The sequence below is a fragment of the Nematostella vectensis genome, chromosome 2 (genome assembly GCF_932526225.1).
Source record: "Nematostella vectensis chromosome 2, jaNemVect1.1, whole genome shotgun sequence".
Classification (NCBI taxonomy): Eukaryota; Metazoa; Cnidaria; class Anthozoa; order Actiniaria; family Edwardsiidae; genus Nematostella; species Nematostella vectensis.
Window position 1 is genome coordinate 13,256,702 of NC_064035.1, and position 13,071 is coordinate 13,269,772.

A 13,071-nucleotide genomic window follows, 5' to 3' on the forward strand; every position below is an offset into this window, starting at 1 on the left:
TACTTTTTTCTTTATTCTTAAAAAAAGGATACATTTCTATTCGTATTATTATTTTTTGTCCCGTACCCTCGCCCCCTCCCCTGACAGAAGCAATAGCCTCGGTTTGAAAATTTACCGCAGGGGACTTGGGATAGTGTGATTCCAAAATGGCGGACTAAGGACGCGATTTCTCATTCATTTTTTTGAGCTAGCTGTGTGGATATTCGTCAAGCAAAACATGACTTAGAGAGGACAAATTGCAGAAAAGTTATAGAACTGTAGTGCTCTTCCGATATAACCCGGAAATGGATACAGAACAAGATGCGAAGGTATGATTTTTTGTGCGAACTGTTTTTGCTTGACAGCATCAATCAGTGGAACCCACGTGCACAATAATAGCACTAACTCTACTTTGCCATTGAAGTTCACACCACTCTCCCTTACCATTGAAGTTCACACTACACTCCAATGCCATTAAAGTTTACACCATTTTCCCTTGCCATTGAAGTCCAAACTACACTACCTTGTCGTTGAAGTTCACACTACTCTCCCTTGCCATTGAAGTTAACACCACTTTCCCTTGTCGTTGAAGTCCAAACTAGACTACCTTGCAGTTTAAGTTTAACCACTTTCCCTTGCCATTGAAGTTCAAACTACTCTCCCTTGCCTTTGAAGTTCACACTAATCTCCCTCGCTATTGAAGTTCACAATACTCTCCCTTGGCATTGAAGTTCACACTACACCCCCTTGCCATTGAAGTTCACACTCTCCCCACATGCTCTCCCTTGACATGGAAGTTAAGGATACAGTAGACCCAAGCAGTAATTACCCCGGTCGTCCCGGCAAAATTGCTCGCGCTTGCTTGGATTAAAGCAAATGCCAACAAACTATATATCAATTTAAAGCTTAAGTATTGTACTTTCCTCCTAAAATAATCATTTTTTATTCACGCTTAATTTTGAGTGCTTTTGTCTGTGCGAAGTGCGAAATTGACCACTTTTAAACATGCGAATTATTTATACACACTAACAGCATGTAACCTCTCGGGATCTGCTTTATATCCTTCGTCATCTACTGAACTGACAAACAGTGTTTACATTTGACGTCACACAGCCTCGTTGACTAATAATCAAGGTTCAAAGTTAGGCGTGGAATAATTTTGCTTCTTTGGCTTCAACACGCTAATTAAATCTGTAGCGAAAAAAGCTATTGATTATCCGCGGCACTGTGTGACAGAACAATATCTATACTAGATGCTTGCCAAGTTGCGCAGGAATCAGGCGGTTAGAAGTGTACCTTTAATTCACATATTTTGAGTAAGTTGTGGTGAAATTTGATTGTGAGATATCAGGCATTGAAGTTGTGTAAACATTAGAGGCAGCGTGACAGCAATGACAGACGAAGAGCAAATAAAGCAGCGTATGGCAACCAATCACATTGCATGCTCGACATCCAACGGGAAAACCCCTAGGCACTCAAATGTCATAGCGCTAGTCGTGCAAGTGAAGAAAGATGCCTAGACCGAAGCGAGCTTGCACAGAAGAAAAGGAGAGCACGGAAAAGCAAAAAAGACAGCGAACGGAGACAACTCTCTGTTTTGGGCTTTCTTCCTCGCTTAGCCTTCTTCGAAGGAAGCCAAGGATTCTTACTTTATCTTGGCATCATCGGATAAAACGTGCTGAAGGAATGTCGATAATAGTAATGACGCGCTTGTATGCTAACTAAAGGGAAAAGCGATAAAACTCTGTTCCCCGGATGTTGCGGGACTTTGAGCTAAGTAAACAGGATTATGGAATTATTGACGCCTTCAAGAATAACACAAAACTAGTTCGAATTCGATTTTTTTTAATATTTGGCGGAGTATTTAGGATTTTGGTGTTTTTTTTCGCTAACATCTAGAGTGTGCCTACTGTCATCGAAGGGCATAATAAAAAAATTCCACCCGAAATGAAGCCATTTGGGTCTATGGTATCGTTAACACCACTCTCCCATGCCATTGAAGCTCACACCCCTCTCCCTTGCCATTAAAACTCAAACCACTCTGCTGTACCTTGCCATTGAAGCTACTCATGAATATTTTGTGTTGGTTCAGAGTGAGGAGAGGCAGCAGTGGAAACTTGAGAAGGACACAGAGTTGAGAGTCGAAGTAGCAGAGGGTGACAGAGAAGCTATCATAGTGGTGAGTAGTGTGATCACTGGAACTGATTTGTAAAGAACAAGATTAAAAACATGTAAATATAGCATGGAAATAAAACATAAGCTGCTTAAGACTCTACTGCATGGGCAATGCCAAATACCCATTTTAAAGTTCTTTGCACCAACATTTGCCACTGACATTGTGAGCGTGCAGGATGGTGCAACCCCTCCTACCCCTAGGCTGCCCAAAAATGGGCCATGTCACAAGTTATCCTTTTTCCATATGATATCTATGACTGTGCACCCCCTCCATCCAAGCAATTTTTTGGTAGTTGCTGGACCTTTGCTGTGTTGGCTGATGCTCAGTTGTTAGCAATGCATTGATCATCTTTAAAGGGGACCATGCTATTGTAAAGTGCAGGGCCAATATTGGCCAAGCATTTTCAAAATCCATTCCATTTTGCTGGCTTTTTGTAAAATGATTAAAAGGCCTAGAATGTAAAAGGGCCAAGAGTTCTTCCTGACTATATTTTGATATGCAAAACAATAACCATCAAAGACAAAAATGTACTTAGGGAACATTTTCTGGGTTTAAATTCTCAAACATGATGTTGATTCACCAACTCTAGGTTTTGAAGGCCATAATTAGAAAAACAACACACATTTTGCCGGTTCAGTATTACCTATCAAAATCAACAAAACATGTAGTCCTGGCAAAAATGTCAAAATGACAACCAAGGGCACATATATGTTTGTCCATGTGTATCCATGTGTATTTTTATACATTAAAGGTAAAACATCATAAGTTCCTGATGTCAACCATTTGTGATTTTTGTATTTTAAAGCTTCTTTCAGGAAATGCAGAAGTCTTTGGCACTGAGCTGGTAAAAAATAAGAAATTTACCTTTAGGCCTGGATCAAAGCTTGCAATATTTACCTGGCAAGGCTGTTCTGTGGAGATATCCTTTCAATGAAATAGTATAAAGTAATTTAGTTAATGATGACAATGGAAAGCTAATAATCATGATTATGCATTTTACATAAAAGTTTTTCATAACCCTGTCTTACCCAAATCAGTGCAAGCTGGAATTTTCCTTGATAGTTCCCACATTCAAGGGCCACTTGAGGTTGCTTACAAATCAAAAGAAACCCCTATGGTGATGTACTTGAACTTGCATATGGCACTGGAACAGATGAGAGAGAGGGCTGATAAACACGAAGCAGTAGAACTAGGGCCAAGGGTAAGACAAGACTTCACAATTTATATCTACAGTACATGCACACAGAACTAAGGCCAAGGGTAAGACTAGACTTTACAATTTATAGCTACATGCACACAGAAATAGGGCCAAGGGTAAGACTAGACTTCACAATTTATATCTACAGTACATGCACACAGAACTAAGGCCAAGGGTAAGACTAGACTTTACAATTTATAGCTACATGCACACAGAACTAAGGCCAAAGGTAAGACTAGACTTTACAATTTATAGCTACATGCACACAGAACTAGGGCAAAGGGTAAGACTAGACTTTACAATTTATATCTACATGCACACAGAAATAGGGCCAAGGGTAAGACAAGACTTCACAATTTATAGCTACATGCACACAGAACTAGGGCCAAGGGTAAGACTAGACTTTACAATTTATAGCTACATGCACACAGAAATAGGGCCAAGGGTAAGACTAGACTTTACAATTTATAGCTACATGCACACAGAAATAGGACCAAGGGTAAGACGACTACATGCACACAGAACTAGGGCAAAGGGTAAGACTAGACTTTACAATTTATATCTACATGCACACAGAACTAGGGCAAAGGGTAAAACTGAACTTTGTAACTACGTACATGCACAAAACTAGGGCCAAGGGTAAGACTCACAATTTATCCATCTGCGCAACTGAAAACTACTGAAATGCAATGGCATAGCCAGGATTTGAACAGGAGAGGGCCCCTTTCAAGGCATTTCCTGCTGTATTTTAGTTTGTGTCATACATCCGGCTGCTAGAAGAGGGTCCCCAGGCCTTCTGGATATGACCCTGGAAATGTAAATGTGTTGCATTTCTATGGTGTAAGTTTCTATGTTGATTTGCTTCGTCTGTTATTTACATGTGACTGACTGTATGTTAGAACAAAGATACAGACTGCTCCATGCAGTTCAGAGTCATCATGAGAGTGATCTACTGTTTAAACACGTGGTTATAATGGTAATATTGGCCAGTGTTTCCTAATTCAGGTAATAAAGTGAGATGAGAAACGGGATCTCCGGCTTTACATCCTTATCCAAGAAGACAAGGGATTCACAGTCCCATGTTTTAAACCTGGGTGTTTAGCACAACTGTGTTCTCACAATACTTCGGATTGCAACTTCTAATCTCACCAAAGCAAAAAAAAAAAAAAATCAATAATTACTAGCACTGTTATGATTGCCTTTAGGTAATGGTCGTTGGTCCCACTGATGTTGGAAAGTCAACTGTTTGCCAGCTTTTGTTGAATTATGCAGTGCGAATGGGACGGCGGCCCATCTCTGTGGACTTGGATGTTGGCCAGGTAATTATGTACCCAAGAGGCGTAATATGAGTAATACTGGTTATTCTGTTGACTGTGTTGTCTTATACTATCCATGTACATCTCAGGGTACTGCATCTGTTCCAGGATCTATGGGTAAGTGAATAGATGTTTTTGTTTTGTTTTTGTCACTAGCCAAAAGTTTCAGTATTCCCATGGAAAGAGCTCATGATCTATTTTATGTAGGAGCACTCCTGCTAGAAAGACCAGCTGACATTGAAGAAGGTACTGGAAGGTCCTTTATCCCTGTAAGCTTGATCTCAGACTTATGCTTAGGTTTGATTCACTTTGACTCACTTATCTTGCCTGTAGCCAGGTTGGGATTTTTTTAAGGGGGGGGGGGTCTGTAGTCACTTGACAGAAAGGACAACTCATGAAAGAAAATTGACCTGGTAGGAGTAAATGTTCTGCTAAATGACCAATCGGTCACTAAAAAGTCTGGCTAGGGACCTGCATATCAACTATTTTATACAGTAACACACTACTTGTCTGATTTCATATCTAACATTGCAGGATTTTCACTTCAAGCCCCTCTTGTTTATTTGTTTGGCCACACTTCCCCCAGCCCAAATGAGAAACTCTACAACATGCTCTCATCCAAGATTGCAGATATTGTTTTTCAACGGTTTGAAAGAAACAAGAAAGGTTGGTACAGTATATGGCAGGAGTGGGTCCCAGATTTTCAACAAGTGGTTGGTGGCTGAATGTTTACTGTATTTGTTCTTTCATGTATTTATTTAAACAGTTGAAGCTCTTTGAGCGACTACTCTTGTAAGCAACCAGCTCTGAAAATAACCATGATCTAAAATCACTGATTGAATTGTCACACAAATTCTGTATAAGCTTCAAAGAAATGTAAAAATACAAGAAATCTTTATTTTATTGCCAGATCCAGCTTTCGTTCGCTTATGAGAGCTTTGACTGTATTTCTTCAAATTTCAAAAAGGGAAATTACTAAAAACTAGGGCCTCTACCCACCCTTACATGTACTGTACACCCACTTGTAGATTAGTTATTGAGTTTTGTATGATAATGTGGACTGTACTTTTCTTTTTCTTGTCTTTTAGCCTGTGCAAGTGGGTGTGTTATTAACACCTGTGGGTGGGTTACCGGCATGGGCTACCGTATTATTGTACATGCTGCAACTGCATTCAAAGGTATAGTAAGGTTCTTGGCCTTTTTATCACAATTTACATTAAGTTACTGTTTATCACAATTTAGATTATGTGGATGGCAAGGTTCTTGGCATTTTAAAAAGTTTCTGAAGTTCAGTTTATTACATTGCGATACAATACTGTGGCTGCTTTGACAGTTGGGTGAAGAAGGCCAATAATGATGCAAGAAATGTGCTTATCTGATTGGCATCAATGTAACTAGCCAACCAGCATGACAACGAAATGCTTCAGTGGACATCAGAGCATGACAGAGTGCTACTACTTATGTAGTTTGAATCAATCAAAGCTGTGATTGGCATGTACTGATTGGCTAACTTTCTCTTGGTTAGTGTGTAAGACAAAGACCAGCTGCATGACAGCGGCGTAGCCAGGATTTTTACCAAGAGGGGGCCTAAAAGAGACTTTCAAGGCATTTTCTCCTGTATTAAAGATGTCTCATACATTTACTGTATTTTTGGCTGCTAGAAGGGGGGCGTAGGCCACTCCCTGGCTACGCCCCTGCATGACCTATGTACCTTTAATCAAACTAAATATCCTTACCCATCATTCTAACAGTTCATCATTGTGGGGCATTTTTTTGTTATTTTCTAGTAAATGTGATAGTGGTTCTTGACCAGGAAAGACTGTACAATGACCTCAAGAACCAGTTTGGTGATAAAGTACAGATTGTTCATTTACCAAAGTCTGGTGGAGTATGTAATTTGATGATTGAATATCTGGGTTATCTGTATGTACAACTTTCTTGTAATCTGACAACAACATTGTATTCATTCATTGTAGGTGGTTGTTAGAAGTAGAGAAACACGGAGGAAAGTTCGTGATGAAAGACTTAGATCATATTTCTATGGCCAGCAAGCAAACCTATATCCCCACTCATTTGAAGTGAAGTTTTCTGATGTGAAGCTATTTAAAATTGGAGGTATCAGCTTAGCATTATTGTAAAGTAAAGCCATTAGCACTCAGGGGCTGGGAGGAACTTTACTCCCAGTTTTTACCAAACTTATTAAGAGTATTGTTAAATAGGGCTATACCATGAGTTTCACCTGTTCCCTTTGGCAGTTATTCACTCAGGATTCTACTGTTATGAGAGACAAAAGCTAGTCTGAGAAACCCACATAAATGTTTCTTGTTACTTTGGTCATAAACTTTATTGAATTCAGGTCTTCTATATTGTATAGTTTTTTTTGGTTTGAGCATAATGCAGAACTTGCATGCTTGTTATAAATATTTTGTATTATTTTTCTATTTACTATTTACTTAGCACCCTTAGTACCTGACTCATGTCTTCCATTGGGAATGGACCAAGGACAAAATGAAACCAAGCTTGTACCAGTCGTTCCAAGTAAGTATGAGATTCCCCAATTTTCTGTAGTTTGAATGTATTTTCACCCCAATATCCCCCAAAAGATGCAAAATCTTGTATAGAGTTGTCATTCAATTGATGTCACGTTTGAAAAAAACTAGGGTGAAAAAATCTATACAGTTAACACTGGAATGGTAGTAAGGTTTTCATACAAGAAAAATGCAAAAGCCAATAAAGAATTGTCATTCAATTGATGTCACGTTTAAACACAAACTAGGGTGAAAAAATCTATACAGTTAACACTGAAATGGTAGTAAGGTTTTCATAATTGGGTAAAGTACCTTGTGCTTTTTTCAACAGCAAAAGATCTGAAGCACTGTCTGTTAGCCATTAGTGCCGCTGAGAGCTTGGAAGAGGATCTGGTCCAAACCAATGTCATTGGCTTTCTTGTAGTGTTAGTATCCAAAATATATAGACATACCTACCTATATACTTGACACGCCTTCTTGGAGATGCCCCGGGTACCATATGCTTGAAATTTTAGATTAGAATATGTGCTTAAAATGGTTACCGGGGAATAATACATTTTAATCAATTAACCCATTGACACTCAAATGGCCAGTACCTTGAGAAGTACTTACAAGTGCTGACAAGGTACAGCAGTGTGTCTCTTTAATGGGTTGTACAAAACTCAAAATAGGTGGGTGGTATCTGTTTTCAGTCTTTTTTTTTTTTTTTTGGGGGGGGGGGGGGGTAAAATCTGATAAAAATAGCCAGGGGTTAATGGATTGAAATATATACAGTAATTAGATTGCAGTGTTTTGTTACGCCAAAGGTTGAGCCACATTAAAATCTCCTTAAATGTAATTATTAATTTTTTGTCTCTACAGTAATGAAGTTGACTTGGATCGTGAAGTTATGGTTGTTTTGTCCCCAGCCCCCAGACCATTACCCAGGAAGTTCTTACTTCTTAGTGAAATCAAATTTATGGATTTCAAATAAAAACTCATCAAACATTTTTTATTTCCATTGTAGCAAAGGTTTTGATTTTTTCATATCTGTATATAGAAGAAATACTGTATTTTTATTGTTGCTATTTTGCTATTGTACCCTTTTATTTAAAAGTGGCACTGTTCACAGTTTTGTTGCTGATCTTAGAAATAAACTATAAAATATAACTATAAATCCACTGTCGTACATTTAAATAAAGAATTGAAAGAATACTTGAGGATTAAAACATGATATTTCTTCAAGGTGACAACCTTTCATAAACCCATCCTTCATTGCCATGTTTAGTGAGTTCGGGATCAATTTTCTCATCTGGCTTGGGTTTACGAAATAATATCCTGTCATGTAATCTGCTTGTCTGTCCTTGCCAGAACTCTATGCTTTCTGGAATTACTGTGTAGCCACCCCTGTCATTAATATAAACAAAATACATCGTCAAGCAATTTGGCAAATCTTGCACCTCCTACCCCCATTCGTCTGCCAGATTTCTTAAAAAATGACTTCTTGACAAATGTGTTTTGCTTTCTTACTTGGTTTCGTACATGGGATAATATATATATTTTTCTCTTACCAGTAATCTGGTTTAGGAATAGTAATGCTCTCGTCTGCGTATTTCTCTTTGAGCTCTTTTTCTCTTTCACTCAAAACCTAAAAATGTTAACCCATAGTATGTTAGTCAGAGAAGGCCGCCTCCTAGATCTCTTCAAGTTAGGGCTATCAGGGTCAGGTTGTATGGTGTAGTGACATGGTTCTCGATAATCTTGTTGTTTTTTGTAGTAGTACTGTGGAACCAGATCCCATGCTACATATATGCCAAGATAAAAATTTATGTGGTTTTGTTGGGCTGAATATCAATTCAACTCTGGTTGATTGTTAGTGATGTGTATTTGAATTGAAGAAAATCCTCGATATATCAAGTGACCTTCCACCAGAGTGAACATGACTGCTTCACAGACTCAGCGAATTACAACTATGGACCACACCCTGCATTCTTTTCTAGACGCTCCTGGATAAGGCACACCACCTCATGAAAAAGGAAACTCCAAGACTAAAGAAAGCTCCATACATTTTACTAAAAATTACACTTGCTTCTGTTAATATGGGTAATTTTGCTGGTTCCTATTAACAGTGTATTACAATCTGCCCTAATTATCTGATGTTCTCACTGTACCTCTCTTGACTTGATGACTGAGCTCTGATGACTGACTGAGGCTCCAATCTGGCTTCCTCTGGGGCGGGAATGAAAGTAGTCTGTAGACTCTTGTTCAGAAACTCTCACTACTGGCCCTCTGATTGTCACCTAAGGCCAATTCAAATACCACATTCTATTGGTTATTTAGAAAGTTATAAAATGAGTCTGAAAATAGCAGGGTAGTCTTAGAAAACAGGTCAAAATTGAAAAAGTTTTTTTTTGTAAAGAGACGTACCTGTCGATGAAGAGGCTGCCAGAAGAACAGAAGGCATGCATATGGGTTTTCCATCTAAGAAAAAGAAAACATCAAAAATTCAATTTCCAGCTTACAGTTTATGTTGTACAGATGAGTATTTTTGCCTACCAGCTGTTTTCCTTTTTGACTCTCATAGTTAGTGTAGAAAGTAAAACCCTCCTTGGTATAACCTTTGAGAAGAACTGTTCTTGCGGAGGGATACCCATCTCTGTCAATACAATAAAAATTCAAGATGAATATCATTCAAAAAAAAAGAAATACTGCTTCTTCATCACATCGGCCTTCATTATATTATCCCAAAAGTTCACCCACTCTACCCACCATTGATCAGGGTGTAATTCATATTTGTTTTTGTCAAGACAAGTTTGCTTTGGCAAATACTTGCTACACCAGAAAAGGCACTAGTCAAACATGGTGTTACCTTTATTTGAATCGGCCATTTCCATGACCAAAACAATGTTTAGAGGCAAGCTCACAGTACATTCATAGTTTAAAGCCCTGGAAACACAAGTCAACACAAGCTGTCCCAAGTTTTGACTTGCAATAAAGTGGCCAAACAAAGGGCTTGCATTCACTTGCGTTGGGTGGCCAAATGAGATGCAAGTCGTCACAAGTAGCAAAACTTGTGTTGACTTGTATTTCATTTGGCCAGAACTTCAAGGCCTGGCTAAATAGGAGTCACGAAGTAGGCGACATGTAGCGGGTGACATGTTCCTAGTTTAGCCACCTCAAAAAACATTATAGTGCTTGCCAAATCTTTTAGCTTTATTTTTTAGTGACAAAGAAATGTTTCTAAGATAGTTGGGTCCTACAAAATCTGTCGGGCGCTACATATATGTTTTTGGTTGGTGGCTAAACTAGGAAACTTAGGAGACATGTCACAGTTGGGCTCGACATGTTTTGAAATGCAATGTATTCTGGGATTGGTGAGCTGATCCCTTAACATAAAGTAAGTATAGGACAAATTACCTAAATTGAAAACTTATTACTTATTTTAGGAAATTAATGTTGGTAGATATTACTGTGTATTAAATGTACGCATATCAAATAAGGGCAAATTTTTGGACAACTTGTGTCAAAACAAATGAAATTAACGCAAATTTAAGCCTAATGTATCCAAATAAACTTAATTAATGCGGATCCTGATAGACAGGTTTTTTTTGTAATTTGTTGCTTGGAAATATTCCATTTACGAAATACTGTTATCATCAAGCATGTAAGCTTTTTACGGCTAGAGAGAACAACGACTGAAATGGAAAATTACCTAACGTGATGAATATTTATAGTTTATAAGGTTCTCGTTCAGCTGTAAATCTTTGCGCCAACACTCAAACAAATGGACACTCATCAAGCAAAGAATTATCTCATGCTTCCCAAGATAATTGAAACTCTAAATAGGATATTTATGTACATAGATAATATTTCCTTTTTATTCTGTTTACCCAAACATGTGGAACTCTTTTTTAATAAACAGAGTATGGTTTTAAAATTCGTTTAAATTTTGTTTTCGATCCTCCATAAAATTCAGTATTAATTAACGTTTCTAAATTAACGTTTAACTTAAATAATGTATTACAACTTAATAATAAACTTAATTAGGATATATTTAAAGTTCTTAAAACCTTTCACCTATATCAATCTAGCCAAATCAAAGCATAGATAAACTTACAAATTCTGAAAAGGGAATTGAATTTGATTGAAATTTGAATTTTCTACAGATCTTTGAAAATTTTCCTGGCCACGCGAAAGGAGATTGAATCGAGTGAATAATTCCAAGTTTTGGCGGGAAAATCTGAAACAACCTATTTACCTTAAATCCGTTAAATTTGAGAGACGGCAATACCAAAAAATATTGGCGAATTGTTTTCTATTGCAATGCTACCCACAATAAAGCGAAGAATGATTTAAAGTCGAGAGTTGTATGCGAAAAAGAAAAATATAGTTTTGTTGTAGGTTTCAAAAACAGCGCGCGCTCGTGAGAATGTCACCATTCTTGATTGCGAATGCAGCGCGCGCGCACAATGCAAAAACAATTCAAAGACTAAAAAATATCTGCTAAATTTTGCAGATTTGTTTCCTGAAGTTAAATAATTATTTGACTACCAGGTTAAGATATAAAGATGATGACGGTAAAAGTTGTAACCACACAAAGTTCTTCAGCAATAACTATGAAGACGGGGAACCTGTTTAGCGCGCATATGTTTTCTCATGTAATTTGGTTGACATCTCGATCTACGTCACAAATGACTGGACCCGGGTCCGGATCCGGACCCGGGCCATGGCCTTTATTCCGAACGTTGACCAAAATATTACAGATTTGAGTTATTCGCCCGAACGCGTGTTTTATAGCGTCCATACGAACCACAAACCATTTGGAAGATGAAAATATAAAGAATCGACTATCAACTTTGAAAGGTTATATGGACTTTAATTAATTAAGTGGAACGTTAATTTCCTATAATAAGGACTGTAATTAAGTACTTAAGTGAACGTTAATTTCCTATAAGTAATAAGGTATCTCACTGTCTTTCCTCTTTTTCTCTCACCGTTTTTACTAAACCGGTTAGTAATCAGAGGGGGAATGAACCAAACTAATATTGTAGTGTGTTGATAGTAGCATCTCACGAAAACCAAGGGCTATTTAAATATATTCCAGAAACACTTTCATGAACCTTACTTTCCGCATGTCGCTAGCGTCATAGCATTCGGTTCTTGGATCTGTTCTGTTTCCGCAGCCTCCCTAAACCATGTATCAAAATGCGCGATGGGTTCTTTGACTTCGACATTTTCCTCACCGAAGCCTATGGTTCCGTAATCAATTCTCATAGCAGCAACGTCCTCTTTTTCCAACATGGCGGCGTTGATCTTCAATAAATTTCGTTGCAATACTTGACTTGTCAGGCGTAAAACAGATAATGGAAGTTTGTACATTAATCTGGGGTATTCAGTTAGCTTATATAACAAACTCTTTATCCTTTGGCTGAAATGTTCTTAAGTTTGTAACACAGCAAACCGGTTTATCCTGGTATCAGGTCCCCGCGGAGCTTAAAAAACAGCCTACCCAAAACACCCTACTCAAAATTTACTGCGGATCACTCCATGATAATGAGGTGACGAATATCGTTGTGTAAAAGAGTACATACCACGGAAAACTATGGGAAATTGTTAAATACACCACAATATTCGTCACGTCATGGTCAAATTGTTGTGGAGTCACGAGGCGCGTAGTGTATAAGAGTACCACGGGAAACTATGGGAAAACAGTATTACAAAATCAAAACAGCGCGCGCTCGTTTGAAATGGTTTCTAGTGTGTGCGCGAGCGCATACAACCGGTGTTTGGAGCGCGCGCAGATAAACAAAAATTGAAAACTATAGCTTCAAAACCCAGCAATCTTCGTTACTTTTAGTGTCCTTTTGTAAGGATGGAAAATACATTCACTAGAAA

General features: G+C 38.1%; 2 protein-coding genes across 2 annotated transcripts; one reads left to right on the forward strand and one right to left on the reverse strand.

The window, feature by feature from the left end:
* The first annotated feature begins 121 nt into the window (after positions 1-121).
* Positions 122-8,391, forward strand: LOC5521765 (protein CLP1 homolog). The gene is made up of 14 exons (XM_001641390.3): positions 122-308; positions 2,072-2,158; positions 2,961-3,074; positions 3,225-3,356; positions 4,559-4,672; positions 4,759-4,786; positions 4,877-4,915; positions 5,204-5,335; positions 5,758-5,847; positions 6,457-6,557; positions 6,646-6,784; positions 7,127-7,207; positions 7,529-7,622; positions 8,059-8,391. Exons 1-14 carry the CDS (start codon positions 285-287, stop codon positions 8,168-8,170), a joined length of 1,287 nt encoding a protein of 428 aa, XP_001641440.1. The 5' UTR covers positions 122-284; the 3' UTR covers positions 8,171-8,391.
* LOC5521658 (pyridoxine-5'-phosphate oxidase) lies at positions 8,174-12,644 on the reverse strand. Its single transcript, XM_001641497.3, has 6 exons — positions 12,302-12,644; positions 9,733-9,832; positions 9,604-9,657; positions 9,348-9,476; positions 8,748-8,824; positions 8,174-8,583 (listed from the first exon to the last, which is right to left on the reverse strand). Exons 1-6 carry the CDS (start codon positions 12,553-12,555, stop codon positions 8,418-8,420), a joined length of 780 nt encoding a protein of 259 aa, XP_001641547.2. The 5' UTR covers positions 12,556-12,644; the 3' UTR covers positions 8,174-8,417.
* Between the last annotated feature and the right edge of the window lie 427 nt (positions 12,645-13,071).